This window comes from Salvelinus namaycush, chromosome 22, assembly GCF_016432855.1.
Source record: "Salvelinus namaycush isolate Seneca chromosome 22, SaNama_1.0, whole genome shotgun sequence".
Taxonomy (NCBI): domain Eukaryota; kingdom Metazoa; phylum Chordata; class Actinopteri; order Salmoniformes; family Salmonidae; genus Salvelinus; species Salvelinus namaycush.
Genome location: NC_052328.1, coordinates 13,139,415 through 13,155,377, shown reverse-complemented (window position 1 = coordinate 13,155,377; position 15,963 = coordinate 13,139,415). Strand labels below are relative to the sequence as shown.

The window sequence follows — 15,963 nt, the reverse complement described above, 5'->3', positions numbered from 1 at the left end:
GTCCCCCAGGTAAATAGGGGTAAGCAGTATGGTCCCCCAGGTAAATAGGGGTAAGCAGTATGGTCCCCCAGGTAAATACCGATCCCGTAGAGGTTAATCAAACTCTACAATAACCTGCCTTTCCTAGCAGTGACAACATATGTTCAGTGGTGTTTGGATTAGGAACTTTTAAAATAGCTTTCACCCTTCTGCCCCCTGGTGTGATAACGTGTCCCAAATATTTAACAGTCTGTTGGACACATTGTAATTGGTTTTCCGAGGCATTGTGGCCGTTATCAGCTTGGAAATGTAGCAGTGCAGCCAAATCAACAACTGTAAACCAATTTGAATCTGGCGGGACAGAAGAAAGGATAGTGACTGGGTTTGTCAAAACTGGGAACCGGCCATACACTGCATCGTTAACAGCCTAAAGATCTTGTACCATTCTCCAGAAGCTTTTCTAACAGGTCAAACTGGCGTGTTGCAAGGTGACAACAGCCCCCCTGCTCAGCAGAGAGGTCAGGACTTTGCCAATGCCTGCCTCATCCTCCTTATGCAAGGGGTACAGTGCTTTGTGGGGCCGATATGTCCCTTTAGGAGAGACGGTCACAGGCGTTGCTCCTCTCATTTTCCCCATGTCATATTTATCCCTTGCCCATAAACAGTCCAGAACCTGAGTCAACAGTGCACTGTCAGGAGCGGGCTGGTTCGGTGCAAGGGAAACAGGAACAGGGACTTCATTGTCCCCTCTGTGCACTGCGTGCGTGCTGTTCACATACGTTCTGTGAGCCCCAACCACAGAGGAGAATGCTCTCCCGTATGGCTGAGCCTCCCAGTCTGTTGCCAACCTCACGCATGTACCAAATTCTTCCCATTTGGTATCCTCCATCTTGGAGATAGAGATACTGCATGGGGAAGTGATTGGGGCACAGAGAAAAACTGTTCACATCAGCTACCACACCCAAAGTTTCTTCATACACCTAACCTATTATCAACTCTTCCTGCTCTGTCACACAATGCCACAGTGATAAAAAACAAATGGTCCCTTTGACCATTACTACATTTGGCAGTGCAGTGTAAGTGGTTGGGTTAGTTTGGCCTGGTCGAGCAAATGCATTCAGTAGGTCTAAGGGGTCAGAGAAATACCATGAATAATACCAATCATGGCCTGGTACTTCCAGCGCGGTATAGATACCGATTCTTGGAGCGGTTACTACCAGGCCCTTCTCACTGCAAGAAATGTTAATTCCCTATTCCCACAATAGGTCTCTTCCCATTAAATTTACAGAGCAATTAGGAGAATAAACAAAACAATGTTTGAACATTGTATCACCAAGTTGGACTGAAAGGGGTTTGGTAAGGTTCTCTACCATTGGAATGCCAGATGCCCCAACGCTCTTTATTACATCTTGTAACGTAGACGCTGGGAGTCGGGAAGCAAGTGCAGGTGGTGAGTCTAATAATAAATGGAACATGGAACAAAACAAGACACACGAGTAGCGTACAGACATGGAAAACATAGTAAATACTGCCTAAGGAATAGAACTAAGGAGGTGACGGAAATAGGGGAGGTAATCAGTGAAGTGATGGAGTTCAGGTGTGCCTAATGATGAAGCGCAGGTGCGCGTAATGATGAATGTCAGTACCGGTGGTTAGTAAACCAGCAACGTCTAGCCTGGGGGGAGGAGTGGGAGTAGACGTGACACATCTCTCGATAATGGATCTTTTAAATTGTTGCATTTAGATAAAATGGAGATGGTTGCCCCTGAATCGACCAGGAAAGACATTTTCACACCGCCCACACACACATCCATATTAGGTGAATCTGCGCTGTTAGAAGATAAAACTGGGTACTCACCAAAGTGGCATTGTTGGCTGTCTTTTCCTTCTTCCTCCTCCACAGCCTATCTCCAGCCTCCCCCTCTACCCTGTGGGTTAGATGCTGTCACATGTGGTGGTGGTGGATAGTATGTATCACTGTCCTCAGCTTCATCATAGCCACCCACATCACCCCTGTTCTGGGGGCAATTTCTTGAAATGTGGCCAGGCTGTTGACAGTTATAGCACCTCCATGGTTCCCCTCTTCCTCGTCCACCTCTTCCTCCTCTGCGGCCCCTTCCTCCTCTTGCTCTTCCAGCCCCCCTTCCTCTTCATCTGTCTCCTGAGTTCCCTCTGTCCCCTCCCTCATAATAAACTGCCAACTGCCCAGCTAATGCTTTATCATGGTGGTAAACTGGGTCCACCGCTGTGCCCTGCTATGAGAGGGAGGGGGAAGCTTCTTCACGATGTCCATCATCTCCCCCATTTCCCAATTCCACTGGACTAGGATGGTTGGAGTGGCGTTCACATCACTGCCCGCCACTGGATTTGGTATTGACATCAGGGGAAACAGTGCGACAGAGGGTGGTGTGAAAACAGGGAGTCTGGTTAAAGTCACAGGTCATTTCTGTGACCAGTCGCTGGGGAGGCTTAGGGTCTCGGCGGGGGCCAGGTCGATGAAGACGGCTGCACAGTACTGTCTTTTATCGATGGCGATAATGATATCGTTTAGGACCTTGAGCGTGGCTGAGGTGCACCCGTGACCAGCTCGGAAGCCGGATTGCACAGCGCAGAAGGTACGGTGGGATTCGAAATGGTCAGTGATCTGTTTATTAACTTGGCTTTCGAAGACTTTAGATAGGCAGGGCAGGATGGATATAGGTCTGTAACAGTTTGGGTCTAGGGTGTCACCCCCTTTGAAGAGGGGGATGACCGCGGCAGCTTTCCAATCTTTAGGGATCTCAGATGATACGAAAGAGAGGTTGAACAGGCTGGTAATAGGGGTTGCAACAATGGCGGAGGATAGTTTTAGAAAGAGAGGGTGCAGATTGTCTAGCCCAGCTGATTTGTATTGGTCCAGGTTTTGCAGCTCTTTCAGAACATCTGCTGTCTGGATTTGGGTGAAGGAGAAGCTGGGGAGGCTTGGGCGAGTAGCTGTGGGGGAGGCGGGGCTGTTGGCCGGGGTTGGAGTAGCCAGGAGGAAGCCATGGCTCATCTGTTTGTCATAAATGACTTACAGTACGTACTCACGGTAATTGGAAAACTACAGTAAAACTAATTACTAATTAGACTAATTACTGTAACACAACCAGAACAGCCTAGTGAAGTGACATGCAGTTGCTGGCCCTGAAATGACATACAGTACTAGCCATAACTTGAGTTCCTGAGCAGCCTCGTCCACAGGGCAGAGCTGATGGCTCCTGTGTCTCCTGGAGGTCTGACACACCGCACACAGAGCCTCCTGGTCCTCCACACAGAACAACAACAACCTCTTCCAATGGAGACCGCACCTTTCATCCCCATCCCGTACCAACCCACTCCTCCCTCCTGACTTCCTCCTTCCCTGGCTCTCTTTCTCCCCCTCTCTCGTCTCCTCCTGCTTGGTGGTATTGTGGCTCCTCTCCCTCGCAAAGGTCTCCACGATGTTCCTCAGAGCCAGGTTACTGGGTGGAGCGTCGGTTAGGGAATGGTGGCGGCAGACGGGGCACTTTTTGATGACCTGAGTGTTCCAGTAGCTGTCCAGGCAGCTCCTGCAGAAGCTGTGGCTGCAGCCCAGCACCACAGGGTCAGTGAAAACATCGCAGCACACAGGGCAGGACATGTCGTCCTCCAGGGTCCAGGTGGCAGCCATAATGGAGAGATGTGTGCTTGTTCTGAGCTGGTGTACCTACCGTAGGGTGGCTGGGCTAGGGACTGATGACGCTGTCTGGAATGCTGGCAAACTGGTCCAGTGTTTCTGTGTTGATTTGCTCTACTTAAAGACAGGCATGGAATCGAAGTAAACAGAATTTGTACTTTTATTGAACGTGACACCAATAATTATTGAATTCAATCATGACACTTGCTCTCAGTAAATTAATTAACAGCAAAGAATAGATCTGCTCCAGACAAAGTTCCGAAATACACATTGGTGTCACAGACATCAATGTCACCAGTGGAGGTGAGGATATTCACCTCAATATACAAAGCGATAGACAGAATAAAAATCAATACACAGGAGTCACTGTGACAGACTTTACCAATACAGACTCTTCAGTACGTGATCATGAAATAGAATCACCAGGTTATATCCTCAGTGAATAGGTGCCACAGTCACAGACACCTTCTCAGGACAGATCCTCAGCACTCCAGGGTTAGTGCCATCAGAGTTGAGACAGGGAGAGAAGTAGGGGAACAGTCTCTCTGTGAACCTGTGTTCGAACGTATAGATGAGTGACATGTCACTGGAGTCATAGAAGGAGAGTTCTCCTTTCTCATATTCCAGGTTGACCATGATCCTCTTGGGCTTCCTCTTCAGAACCAACGGGGCACCCAGGTGGGCAGTTCCAGCGCTATACTGCTCCCCGTTCCACAGCCCCATCGCCCAGATCCCGCCCTCTGGGCTGACCATCACATTGCCTTTCCGGGCTACACCCTCTTTGGCCACGCCCAGAGTCCAGGCCTTCTTAGGCCCCACCTCCACCTCCCAGCTGTGAATGCCTGAGCAGAAACCCACAGAGCCTAGCACGCTCACTGAGCTGTCGAATCGCTCAGCGTTATCAGGCACAGGCTGGGACACCCGTCTGTCACTCACCTCCAGGAGGCTGACAAAGCTCAATGTTGACAAGAAACACTTTATTAAGAACTTTCATGAATAAACAATAAACCATTAATAAATCAGGAATAAATCATGTCATTCATAAACATAAAATTATTTAATTTTTGTATTTATACACATTTATAAGCATTTATAAGCATGATCATTCATAAGCATTTAGAACAAGTCTTACAGAATATTAACACTAATGTTGAGTAATGATCACCTTTTTTGTTTAATTTATCTTGCCATTTGACACACACCAAGAAAATATGACTTATGATATTATATAGGATAAGAATTGTTCCATTCACATATACCCAAACATATATATATAGAAAATATACATCCATTGTGTTAATAATAGATAGTGAGACATATGGATGCATTAGCAATGTCTCCTCTAAAAAATACATATTGTAATCTACAAAACTTTATCACCAACATCATAAACCAATGACACTTTGGCAGGGCATATCTTTAGTGGCTCAGCATTGCGGCCGCTGTCACTCACACAGGGACAGAGGTAGGGCAACAATGGCTCTTTAAACTTGTCCCTGAATGTATAGATGAGTGACATGTCAGTGGGGTCATAGAAAGTCACCTCTCCCGCGTCATAGTCCAGACACACTCTGACCCTCCTGGGCCTCCTCTTCAGAGTGAGACGGGTCCAGGGCATGGTGCAGGCGCTGTACTGGCCGCCGTCCCTCAGGGACAGGGCCCAGAACCCGTGGACAGGGTTCACACTCAGGACCCCTTTCCTACGCACACTCTCTCTCAGGACCCCCAGGTCCCATCTGGTCTTACCCGCCACCTCCACCTCCCAAAAGTGACTGCCGGAACTGAAGGGGTCGGCCCCCAGCACGCAAACACACGTGTCACAGCGCTCTGGGTTGTTGGGGACGTGATGCTTCTCTCCACTGACGCACACACTGGTCAGGTCGTCTGAGAGAGAGAGCCAGGGGGCCGCAGTGTTGGGGTCCAGAGTCACTGGGGCTGGGGGGAAACACAAACAGGTATGACTACAATGCTATATAACAATTTACATTTTAAAGTGTGGTACTCTGAGCATCTAGTGATCTGATAACCATTAATTTGCTCTGGTCTAGTACTCACTGTATTGCACCTTCTCCTCCATCTTCTCCCAGATCTTGAACCTCAGATTGCCCAGGTGTTGGGCCACATCGATCAATGCCCCTGATACAGGCTCTGGATCCTGCAATGTACAGTTGGCCCTGAAGCAAAAAATACAGATAGAGTGGCTGTTGTAGTAAAGGACTGTAACCTCAAAGCAGGCAGAATGTGTTTGAAAAAGTAGTACCTTACCTTGCTTTGTTGTTCTTGTAAGCCTGGGGAAAGAACATAGTTGTGTGAGATAAAATGACCAAATTAGAAAATCAAATGTAAAGTATTTTAGAATGTGTATGTTTAAAGTAAGTGTCTCTGTACCTGGAGAAATGGAAGGTCGTTTGCCTCTATATCCTGTTCTATCTCTCTGATGTTGCTGGTCAGGGAGGTCATCTTTTTGGCCAGGTGTTCAATCTTCTCTGCCATTATAACTGTCTTCATCTCCACCTCCTCAGAGAGGGCAGACAGCCGGACAACTTCCTCCAGACGCAGGAATTGATGCAGCTCCACAAACTCATCTCTTATCTTCCTTTCTGTTTGCTTGGCCTGGCTCTGGGGGTCAATAGGTCAAAGGGTCAGTGGGTGACCTCTCATACTTTCTGATACAATATGAAAATGGTTTCATAGTGCAAAACTGTTGAAAAAGGCTAGGAAACCAAAATGTTGACAATAAAGTCAACTTTATTTCTCCGTATAATTGTTTGTTCCATAGTACTTACCTTGATGTGTTCTGCTGTTTTCATGCAATCCTCCTTCAACTTTTGGAATGTCTCCAACTTCCTCCTCAGAGGGACGATAGATGCTTTCACTTCCTCCTGGCCACATACCAGAGGAAAATATCAATTGCATTTCCTTGACTCCTCGTGTCCTCTCTCCTCACTTGGTTCTCGAAACACACTGGATGAGAAAGTCAGAGGTCCCACTCCTCTGACCTTCTCCTCAAATGGGTTTTGAGAAGGAGGCGATGAGAGAGGACGAGAGAAGTCAAGGGGTTTAGGCCATATACAGTGTCAGGTATTGAGGCGCCTGTGTGCTATTAGACACAACAGATAGAATTAATGTCAATATATCATATTTGTTCTACCTACGGCGAAACCGTTTTGAATGATTCTGAGAAAATGCAAAACCAACATTCCGGGAAAATGCATGAGCTCATCTGATACACAGATAAGAACACGAAAAAGAATAACACATTGCCAAATAACAAGACTAAGCAAACAGAACTATAGTTTCAGTGTAGTGAATAATCCCAATAAGGTGGAATTTTACATAACATTTAAGTCATTTAGCAAACACTATTATCCAGAGTGACTTACAGTAGTGAGTGCATGCATTTTCGTGCTTGTCCTCCATGGAAATCAAACCCACAACCTGGCGTTGTAAGCACCTGCTCTACGGACTGAGCCACACGGGCTCATCTGTTTGTCATAAAAGACTTACAGTACGTACTCGCGGTAATTGGAAAACTACAGTAAAACAGTAAACAGACTAATTACTGTAACAGAACCAGACCAGCCTAGCGAAGTGACATGCAGTTGCTGGCCCTGAAATGACACACAGTACTAGCCATACCTTGAGGTCCTGAGCAGCCTCGTCCACAGGGCAGAGCTGATGGCTCCTGTGTCTCCTGGAGGTCTGACACACCGCACACAGAGCCTCCTTGTCCTCCACACAGAACAACAACAACCTCTTCCCATGGAGACCGCACCTTTCATCCCCATCCCGTACCAACCCACTCCTCCCTCCTGACTCCCTCCTTCCCTGGCTCTCCTTCTCCCCCTCTCTCGTCTCCTCCTGCTTGGTGGTATTGTGGCTCCTCTCCCTCGCAAAGGTCTCCACGATGTTCCTCAGAGCCAGGTTACTGGGTGGAGCGTCGGTTAGGGAATGGTGGCGGCAGACGGGGCACTTTTTGATGACCTGAGTGTTCCAGTAGCTGTCCAGGCAGCTCTTGCAGAAGCTGTGGCTGCAGCCCAGCACCACAGGGTCAGTGAAAACATCACAGCACACAGGGCAGGACATGTCGTCCTCCAGGGTCCAGGTGGCAGCCATGATGGAGAGATGTGTGCTTGTTCTGAGCTGGTGTACCTACCGTAGGGTGGCTGGGCTAGGGACTGATGACGCTGTCTGGAATGCTGGCAAACTGGTCCAGTGTTTCTGTGTTGATTTGCTCCACTTAAAGACTGAGGCATGGAATCGAAGTAAACAGAATTTGTACTTTTATTGAACGTGACACCAATAATTATGGAATTCAATCATGACACTTGCTCTCAGTAAATTAATTAACAGCAAAGAATAGATCTGCTCCAGACAAAGTTCCGAAATACACATTGGTGTCACAGACATCACGTCACCAGTGGAGGTGAGGATATTCACCTTAATATACAAAGCAATAGACAGAATAGAAATCAATACACAGGAGTCACTGTGACAGACTTTACCAATACAGACTCTTCAGTACGTGATCATGAAATAGAATCACCAGGTTATATCCTCAGTGAATAGGTTCCACAGTCACAGACACCTTCTCAGGGCAGATCCTCAGCACTCCAGGGTTAGTGCCATCAGAGTTGAGACAGGGAGAGAAGTAGGGGAACAGTCTCTCTGTGAACCTGTGTTCGAACATATAGATGAGTGACATGTCACTGGAGTCATAGAAGGAGAGTTCTCCTTTCTCATAGTCCAGCTTGACCATGATCCTCTTGGGCTTCCTCTTCAGAACCAACGGGGTACCCAGGGGGGCAGTTCCAGCGCTATACTGCTCCCCGTTCCACAGCCCCATCGCCCAGATCCCGCCCTCTGGGCTGACCATCACATTGCCTTTCCGGGCTACACCCTCTTTGGCCACGCCCAGAGTCCAGGCCTTCTTAGGCCCCACCTCCACCTCCCAGCTGTGAATGCCTGAGCAAAAACTCACAGAGCCTAGCACGCTCACTGAGCTGTCGAATCGCTCAGCATTATCAGGCACAGGCTGGGACACCCGTCTGTCACTCACCTCCAGGAGAACCCCAGAGATCAGTAGATCAGCGTGGGCTGAATTCACATCCAGGGTCACAGGGGCTGGGACAGAAGGAGTGGAAAGGTTAGATGGCCACCGGGTTAGATACATGGATGTTGGTACACTGTGTTGCTGGCTATATGAACAGAACATGAGTCAGCAGTTTGTCACTGGGTCAAAAATCAGAACATGAGTCAGCAGTTTGTATTTCAGCAACCTTAACATGACTGAGCATTTTGTCAATGAGTCCGTCACAGTCATGGAAAAAGTAACCAATTGTCATACTAAAAGTAAATAAACCTTAACAGAAAATTACTCTATTAAAAGTGAAAGTCACCCTTTAAAATACTACCTAAGTAAAAGTATAGAATTATTTGGTTTTAAATATAATTAAGTATCAAAAGTAAATGTAATTGCTAAAATATACTTAAGTACCAAAAGTAAAAGTAAAAGTGTAAATCATTTAAAATTCCTTATATTAAGCCAAGCAGACGGCACTATTTTCTTGTTTTTAAAATGTACGGATACCCAGGGGCACACTTCAACCCTCAGACATCATTTACAAACAAAGCATTTGTGTTTAGTGAGTCCGCCAGGTCAGAGGCAGTAGGGATGACCAGGATGTTCTCTTAATAAGTGTGTGAATTGGACCATTTTCCTGTCCTGCTAAGCATTCAACATTTACCAGTAATTTTGGGCCATCAGTACAGATACCAACACATCTTGACCACCAAAGTCCATTTGATGTCACAAAGCTGTCCAATACTTTAAAAATATCCTCTCATGTTGTCCTGGTTTCCAGTGGTTTGCAGAAGAGGATGTCTTCCTTAATTAACCCCCTATAAATGTAACGGACATATACCAGGAGCTGTGCCAGGCCCGCCACGTCTGTTGACTCATTCAGCTGTAATGCATATAATTCACTGGCTTGTAAGCAAGGCAGTAATTGTTTCAAAACATCTCCTGCCATGTCAATGATGCATCGTGAAACAGTGTTGTTTGATGAAGACATTGTCTGTATAGTTTTTTTGGGCCTTTTCCCCCAGCATTGTCCCAGCCATATCCGTAGCAGCAGGAATAATTAAATCCTCCACAATAGTATGGGGATTGCCTGTCCTAGCCACTCGGTACCTCACCATATAAGACGCTTCTTGACCCTTTTTATTAATGGTATCTGTTGCTTTTATACATGTCTTACTATTTGAAAGTCTTCTTAATTCTCGCTCAAAAAACTCCCGTGGCTTATTTTTCAAATAGCCATGTTTTGTTTCTAAATGTCTGCGCAAGAGTGAAGGTTTCATCGAGTTGTGAGATAGTACTTTTGCACATACAACACACTGTGGCTGAGGAAAGGCACTACTCCCAATATAAAAGAAACCCCAAATCAAAGTAGTTCTCATCATATTTGTGCCTCTTCGATGGTCCAACATCCCTGTCTGTTGTTCGGTGCTTTCCCGGGTAAGGGGGCAGTAGCTCTTCGGCTGCATCAGATTCACAACTGTCAGTGTCCATGCTAGCTGGGCTAACAACAAATGTAGAATTACTGATGCTAGCATTGGATGTGCTCGTGGAAGCAGAACAACTTGTGTCGTCGACAGGTGCAGGTGTAGTACTGCTGGTAGTAGCAGTGCAACCAGTAGAGCTGGTATGTGTCTCTATGGATGCGGGCCTCACTTTTTTTTGGACCATTTATCAATTTTTGAGCAAAAGGAATGAGCAGCAGCTACGTTTGGCTACATACGGACCGTTAGTGGAAGAGAGTAACAGTTAATGTGACTAGATGTTAATTATTTGACTAGGCTACCTGTATTTGACATTGTGTTGTTATTTCGCTGAACACTAGATGGTTTAATTTTATTTTTGGCATTGAAACGAGGCTACTCAGGCGAGAGAGAAAAAACTCACCCAAATGTATAGCCCCGTTGGAAAATATAAATGGACTGTTAGAAAATGTGAAGAATCTTTTCCCAGTTTGGGAATACCTGGTCTATGGAATAGCCTCCCTTTGGAGATCAAGCAAAGAAAAATGTAAAATAGCTTTAAAAAGCAGGCAAAGGTTTTCATTTGGACAAGGTTGTCTAAATAAGAGAAACCACTCCACGGCCCCTTGTGCCCCCCTACTGCTGGTCAGGTGTATGTATTTGAATGATAGTTATGATGTGCAATGATGTCACGCCCTGGCCTTAGTTATCTTTGTTTTCTTTTTTCTTTTGGTTAGGTCAGGGTGTGACATGGGGGATGTATGTGTTTTGTCTTGTCTAGGGGGTTTGTATGTTTATGGGGTGTTTACTAGTCTAGGTGTTTGTATGTCTATGGTTGCCTAGATTGGTTCTCAATTAGAGGCAGCTGTTTATCGTTGTCTCTGATTGGGAACCATATTTAGGCAGCCATATTCCGTTGGGTATTTCGTGGGTTATTGTCTATGTATTGGTATTGGTTGCTTGTGTCTGCACTTTATATATATAGCTTCACGTTCGTTTTGTTGTTTTGATTAGTTTGTTTAAGTGTTCTTCGTTTCGTGTTTAATAAATAGAAGAATGTATTCGTATCACGCTGCGCCTTGGTCCTTCTCTCTTCCTCCATACGACGAACGTGACAAATGAATCGTTTTTTAAGGTTGAAATGGGAATTAATATATGGTTGATTTTTAAGGATAAGGAAAAGTGCAGTGAATAGTGGCACTTTTTAGGATGTCAATTTAAATGAATGTATTTATGGTTGTTTGTAATTTTGTCTTGCCTTTTAATCATTATATACAGTTGAAGTCGGACGTTTAAATACACTTAGGTTGGGGTCATTAAAACTCGTTTTTCAATCACTCCACAAATTTCTTGTTAACTAACTATAGTTTTGGCAAGTCGGTTAGGACATCTACTTTGTGCATGACACAAGTAAGTGCATGACACAAGTACAGACAGATTATTACACTTATAATTCACTGTATCACAATTCCAGTGGGTCAGAAGATTACATACACTAAGTTGACTGTGCCTTTAAACAGCTTGGGAAATTCAAAAAAATTATGTCATGACTTTAGAAGCTTCTGACAGGCTAATTGACATCATTTGAGTCATCATTTCAAGGCCTACCTTCAAACTCAGTGCCTCTTTGCTTAATATCATGGGGAAATCAAAAGAAATCAGCCAAGATCTCAGAAGAAAAAAAATCTTGTTCATCCTAGGGAGCAATTTCCAAATGCCTGAAGGTACCACGTTCATCTGTACAAACAATAGTACGCAAGTATAAACACCATGGGACCATGAAGCCGTCATACCGCTCAGGAAGGAGATGAGTTCTGTCTCCTAGAGATGAACGTACTTTGGTGCGAAAAGTGCAAATCAATCCCAGAACTACAGCAAAGGACCTTGTGAAGGTATTGGAGGAAACAGGTACAAAAGTATCTATATCCACAGTAAAACGAGTCCTATATTGACATAACCTGAAAGGCCACTCAGCAAGGAAGCTGCTCCAAAACCGCCATAAAAAAATCCAGACTACGGTTTGCAACTGCACATATGGACAAAGATCTTACTTTTTAGAGAAATATCCTCTGGTCTGATGAAACAAAAATAGAACTGTTTGGCCATAATGACCATCGTTATGTTTGAAGATAAAAAGGGGGAAGCTTGCAAGCCGAAGAACACCATCCCAACCGTGAAGCACCGGGGTGGCAGCATCATGTTATGGGGGTGCTTTGCTGCAGGAGGGACTGGTACACTTCACAAAATAGATGGCATCATGTGGAAGGAAAATTACGTGGATATATTGAAGCAACATCTCAAGACATCAGTCAGGAAGTTAAAGCTTGGTCGCAAATGGGTCTTCCAAATGGACAATTGCCCCAAGCATACTTCCAAAGTTGTGGCAAAATGGCTTAAGGACAACATAGTCAAGGTATTGGAGTGGCCATCACAAAGTCCTGACCTCAATCTTATAGAAAATGTGTGGGCAGAACTGAAAAAGCGTGTGCGAGCAAGGAGGCCTACCAACCTGACTCAGTTACAACAGCTCTGTCAGGAGGAATGGGCCAAAATTCACTTAACTTGTTGTGGGAAGCTTGTGGAAGGCTACCCGAAACGTTTGACCCAAGTTAAACAATTTAAAGGCAATGCTACCAAATACTAATTGAGTGTATGTAAACTTCTGACCCACTGGGAATGTGATGAAAGAAATAAAAGCTAAAATAAATCACTGTACTATTATTCTGACATTTCACATTCTTAAAATAAAGTGGTGATCCTGACTGACCTAAGACAGGGAATTTTTACTTGGATTAAATGTCAGGAATTGTGAAAAACTGAGTTTAAATGTATTTGGCTAAGGTGTATGCAAACTTCCGACATAACTGTATGTTATTGTTTTAACCATTGAGGACCACGTTGTAAACAAGCGTTGTAATTAATACTGTTAAGTTTGTCCACATTTTGTTGTATGTGTTTCTTAACCAAAATAAATTAAATTCAATAAAAAAATGCAGCCACCCAAAAATACGACTTAAGTAGTACTTAAGTACTTAGGAATCCCAACATGAGTCAGCTTTTTGTGAGGAATCAGACTGGCTCAGAAAAGGTACATTTTGTTGTTGCTTCCCTCGGGATTCAAGGCTATGAAAGAGTGCTATAGGCTGGAGCCTGGATATTGGACTGTAATGTTGAGAAACAGATCATTGCGCTGCGCCATGGAAGCAAGTCAATGATTAACCTCAAAATGTGGACTGTTGCTTATAAAATCTGTGTACTCACTGTATTGCACCATTTTCTGCATTTTCTCCCAGACCTTGAACCTCAGGTTGCCCAGGTGTTGGGCCACGTCTATCAGTGTCCCTGATAAAGGCTCTGGATCCTGCAGTGTACTGAAATGACATACAGTACAAACATTTTGTGTCAATAATGTTGGAGACTGATCAAATATTTGACTTATGATGGTCATTGTAATGTTGCATACCTGTCTTTCAAGTCCTTGTATATCTGAAACAAAAACACGTGGATCTCAGTAAAAAATAACATAATTACTTGAGAAAGCCTCAGTACATTTAACAGTTGTACCATGAATATAGAACATTCATGTTAACCCAAACAGGTTAAAATATGTGAGATGAACCTGCAAGAATGAGACATCATCGGTTTTCATCCTGTACTGTATGTCTGAGATTCTCTCAGAGAGGGAAGTCATGTCGCTGGTGAGGCGGTTGATCCTCTCAGTCAGTAACCCTGTCTTCTTGCTCTCCTCCTGTTTCAGAGCTGCCAGTCTGGCCTCCTCCTCCGCTCTCAGGAACTGGTGGAGATTCGCAAACTCACTCTTGATCTGTCCTGCTGTGGTCTGGGCCTGGGTCTGGAACAGTACAACAAGATAGACATGTAGTATCTGTGTAAATATCTTTGTATTATCTTTGGTAATATTGTGTTCTTTAGCTAGCGACATACCTTGATGTATTGTGCCGCACACTCTCTTGATGCTCTCGCTTGCTTTACGTCCAGTTCCAGTTTCTCAGGAAGGTTGTAGAGCAATGCCGTGAGTTCCCTCTGGGTAGATCATGGAAGAGAGTGGGGATAGTGGTGGAGAGATAAGGAGGGGTTACAGTAGAAAAAGGATGGAAATAAAACGAGTTTCTCAACTATTCTGTGTTTACAGTATATTGAATATATTGAGTTCCGAAGGGAACTCGGTTAGCAAGCGGAAAAGACTGCAAGTAGATGTGTATTCCTGCTTGCACAGTACCTTACGCCATTGCGCTTCCTCCTTCACTGACAGGTGCTTATGCTTGGCATGCAGCTCGGTCTCCACACACACAGCACAAACAAGTTCCTCACACTCCTTACAGAAAAACCTGAGCTTCTTGTTATGTGTGGAACACAGCACAAGACACACTGCTCTCCCCTCATTCCACTCCTTCTCCTCTCTCTGCAGGTAGGCCTCCACTATGTTCCTCAGTTTCATGTTGGACATGGAGGGATGGAAATCGACCATGGAATGCCTTCGCCTGCAGACGGGGCATTCGCGCTGCTTTTGTTGTATCCATGCTGGTGTTTCCAGGCAGCCGCGGCAGAAGCTGTGTTGGCATTTCAGACTCACGGGGTCCTGGAAAAATTCAAAGCAGATGGGACAGCTGAGCTCGTCCTCCAGAGCTGCTGTAGGTCCCTGCTGGAGCATCCTCTTCCTCAGGTAGAGTCAGGTAAAGGCCTTTCTCTTCAGAATACAGTATGAACTAGCGACTGTACATTTGTACATGCGTCATTACAACCGTACCCTTTCCATCGCTTGTTCACCAACCCACTGCACGGAATGTAGGTTTACAGTGCTTGATTACCTATTAACATTTAGTCCGTACCTGTGATCAAAGTTTATCCCGGTTATCCAATTCATGCCAAGGCAGAGGTCGCATAACATAGCAATGAAGTCATTCCTTTGGCACATGTTGCTGTATCTCAAGTAAGTGATAGTGTCTCAGTCGTTCAACAACAACACCCCGACAGAAACAGCCACACTTGGTGTCATGTACAACAGATCCAAGGCACTGAACAAAGCAGTGTAGATGCCTGGTATCTGTTGTTTTGTAAGAATGTTTGATGGGGGAAAAAAAGCTTTTACTGTAGGACTAGTAACTGATTGGCACTTATTAACCAATAATAACTGGTTGGCACTGATTAACCAATAATAACTGGTTGGCACTAATTTGACACTGAGGTGGTAACAGCCTCAGCCATAATTGCCAGTCTGACACACTGCCAAATCAACTTCAAAAACCTTCTACTCTGAGAGATGGTTCTGGTCTGTTCTGATCAGCTATAACGCATGGATTCTGATAGCAGAACCAGTTAAAAAGCTTTGGCATCTTGTAACCCAGCACCATCTGAACTGCAACCCGGCATAACAAGCTCTGTCAGGCTCAGAGTAGCCTCACAAGTCAGCCGACCATCAGCTAGTGACTATTATATAATAGGATTCTGTTGTGACGTTCAGTTGTGAAAGCTGCCAAAAGGGGGTAGTAGAGCACTGCTATGGCAGCTGTATTGTAGTCAGTCACAATGGATGATGTCTGGGGCCCATTCTTAAGAGGCTATTAAGTGAATATTGATTATTTGGCAGATGAAATCCCATGTTACTTTTTAGGGCACAGCTCTAGGCAGACATGAGAGCATCTAATCAAATAAAGTGTTTTACACAATACTGCGTCTAGTCACATTATTATTTTAAATGGGATACTTAAAATGTTCTGATGCAATCTATCACAGGCTCCATCTTCTTC

General features: G+C 44.9%; 2 protein-coding genes across 3 annotated transcripts; both read right to left on the bottom strand.

Annotated features, from left to right (window-relative positions):
* Positions 1-4,611: 4,611 nt before the first annotated feature.
* On the bottom strand, positions 4,612-7,798 carry LOC120017564 (tripartite motif-containing protein 35-like). The gene is made up of 6 exons (XM_038960406.1): positions 7,295-7,798; positions 6,442-6,537; positions 6,044-6,274; positions 5,921-5,943; positions 5,711-5,829; positions 4,612-5,590 (listed from the first exon to the last, which is right to left on the bottom strand). Exons 1-6 carry the CDS (start codon positions 7,769-7,771, stop codon positions 5,019-5,021), a joined length of 1,518 nt encoding a protein of 505 aa, XP_038816334.1. The 5' UTR covers positions 7,772-7,798; the 3' UTR covers positions 4,612-5,018.
* LOC120017565 (nuclear factor 7, brain-like) lies at positions 7,785-15,266 on the bottom strand. Of its 2 annotated transcripts, XM_038960408.1 has the most exons (7): positions 14,436-15,266; positions 14,141-14,239; positions 13,818-14,048; positions 13,662-13,684; positions 13,460-13,569; positions 8,202-8,779; positions 7,785-7,902 (listed from the first exon to the last, which is right to left on the bottom strand). In XM_038960408.1, the coding sequence occupies exons 1-6, from the start codon at positions 14,865-14,867 to the stop codon at positions 8,214-8,216; spliced, it is 1,461 nt and encodes a 486-aa protein (XP_038816336.1). In that variant the 5' UTR covers positions 14,868-15,266; the 3' UTR covers positions 7,785-7,902; positions 8,202-8,213. The 2 variants fall into 2 exon arrangements, with proteins under 2 accessions (XP_038816336.1, XP_038816335.1); XM_038960407.1 differs by lacking the exon at positions 7,785-7,902 and having other exon boundaries at positions 7,916-8,779; positions 14,436-15,263.
* Positions 15,267-15,963: the final 697 nt, after the last annotated feature.

Bases quoted from the DNA above. Each gene is read 5' to 3' on its own strand.
- LOC120017564 (XM_038960406.1), bottom strand. From the start codon at position 7,771: ATGGCTGCCACCTGGACCCTGGAGGACGACATGTCCTGCCCTGTGTGC. The intron at 6,538-7,294 runs GTATGGCTAGTA...GTATGTGGCCAG, and splicing joins AGGCTGCTCAGGACCTCAAG to GAGGAAGTGAAAGCATCTAT. The intron at 5,591-5,710 runs GTGAGTACTAGA...GTTTCCCCCCAG, and splicing joins GGAGGAGAAGGTGCAATACA to CCCCAGTGACTCTGGACCCC.
- LOC120017565 (XM_038960408.1), bottom strand. From the start codon at position 14,867: ATGCTCCAGCAGGGACCTACAGCAGCTCTGGAGGACGAGCTCAGCTGT. The intron at 14,049-14,140 runs GTATGTCGCTAG...GTACTGTTCCAG, and splicing joins GTGCGGCACAATACATCAAG to ACCCAGGCCCAGACCACAGC. The intron at 8,780-13,459 runs GTGAGTACACAG...CTTCTGTCCCAG, and splicing joins GCAGAAAATGGTGCAATACA to CCCCTGTGACCCTGGATGTG.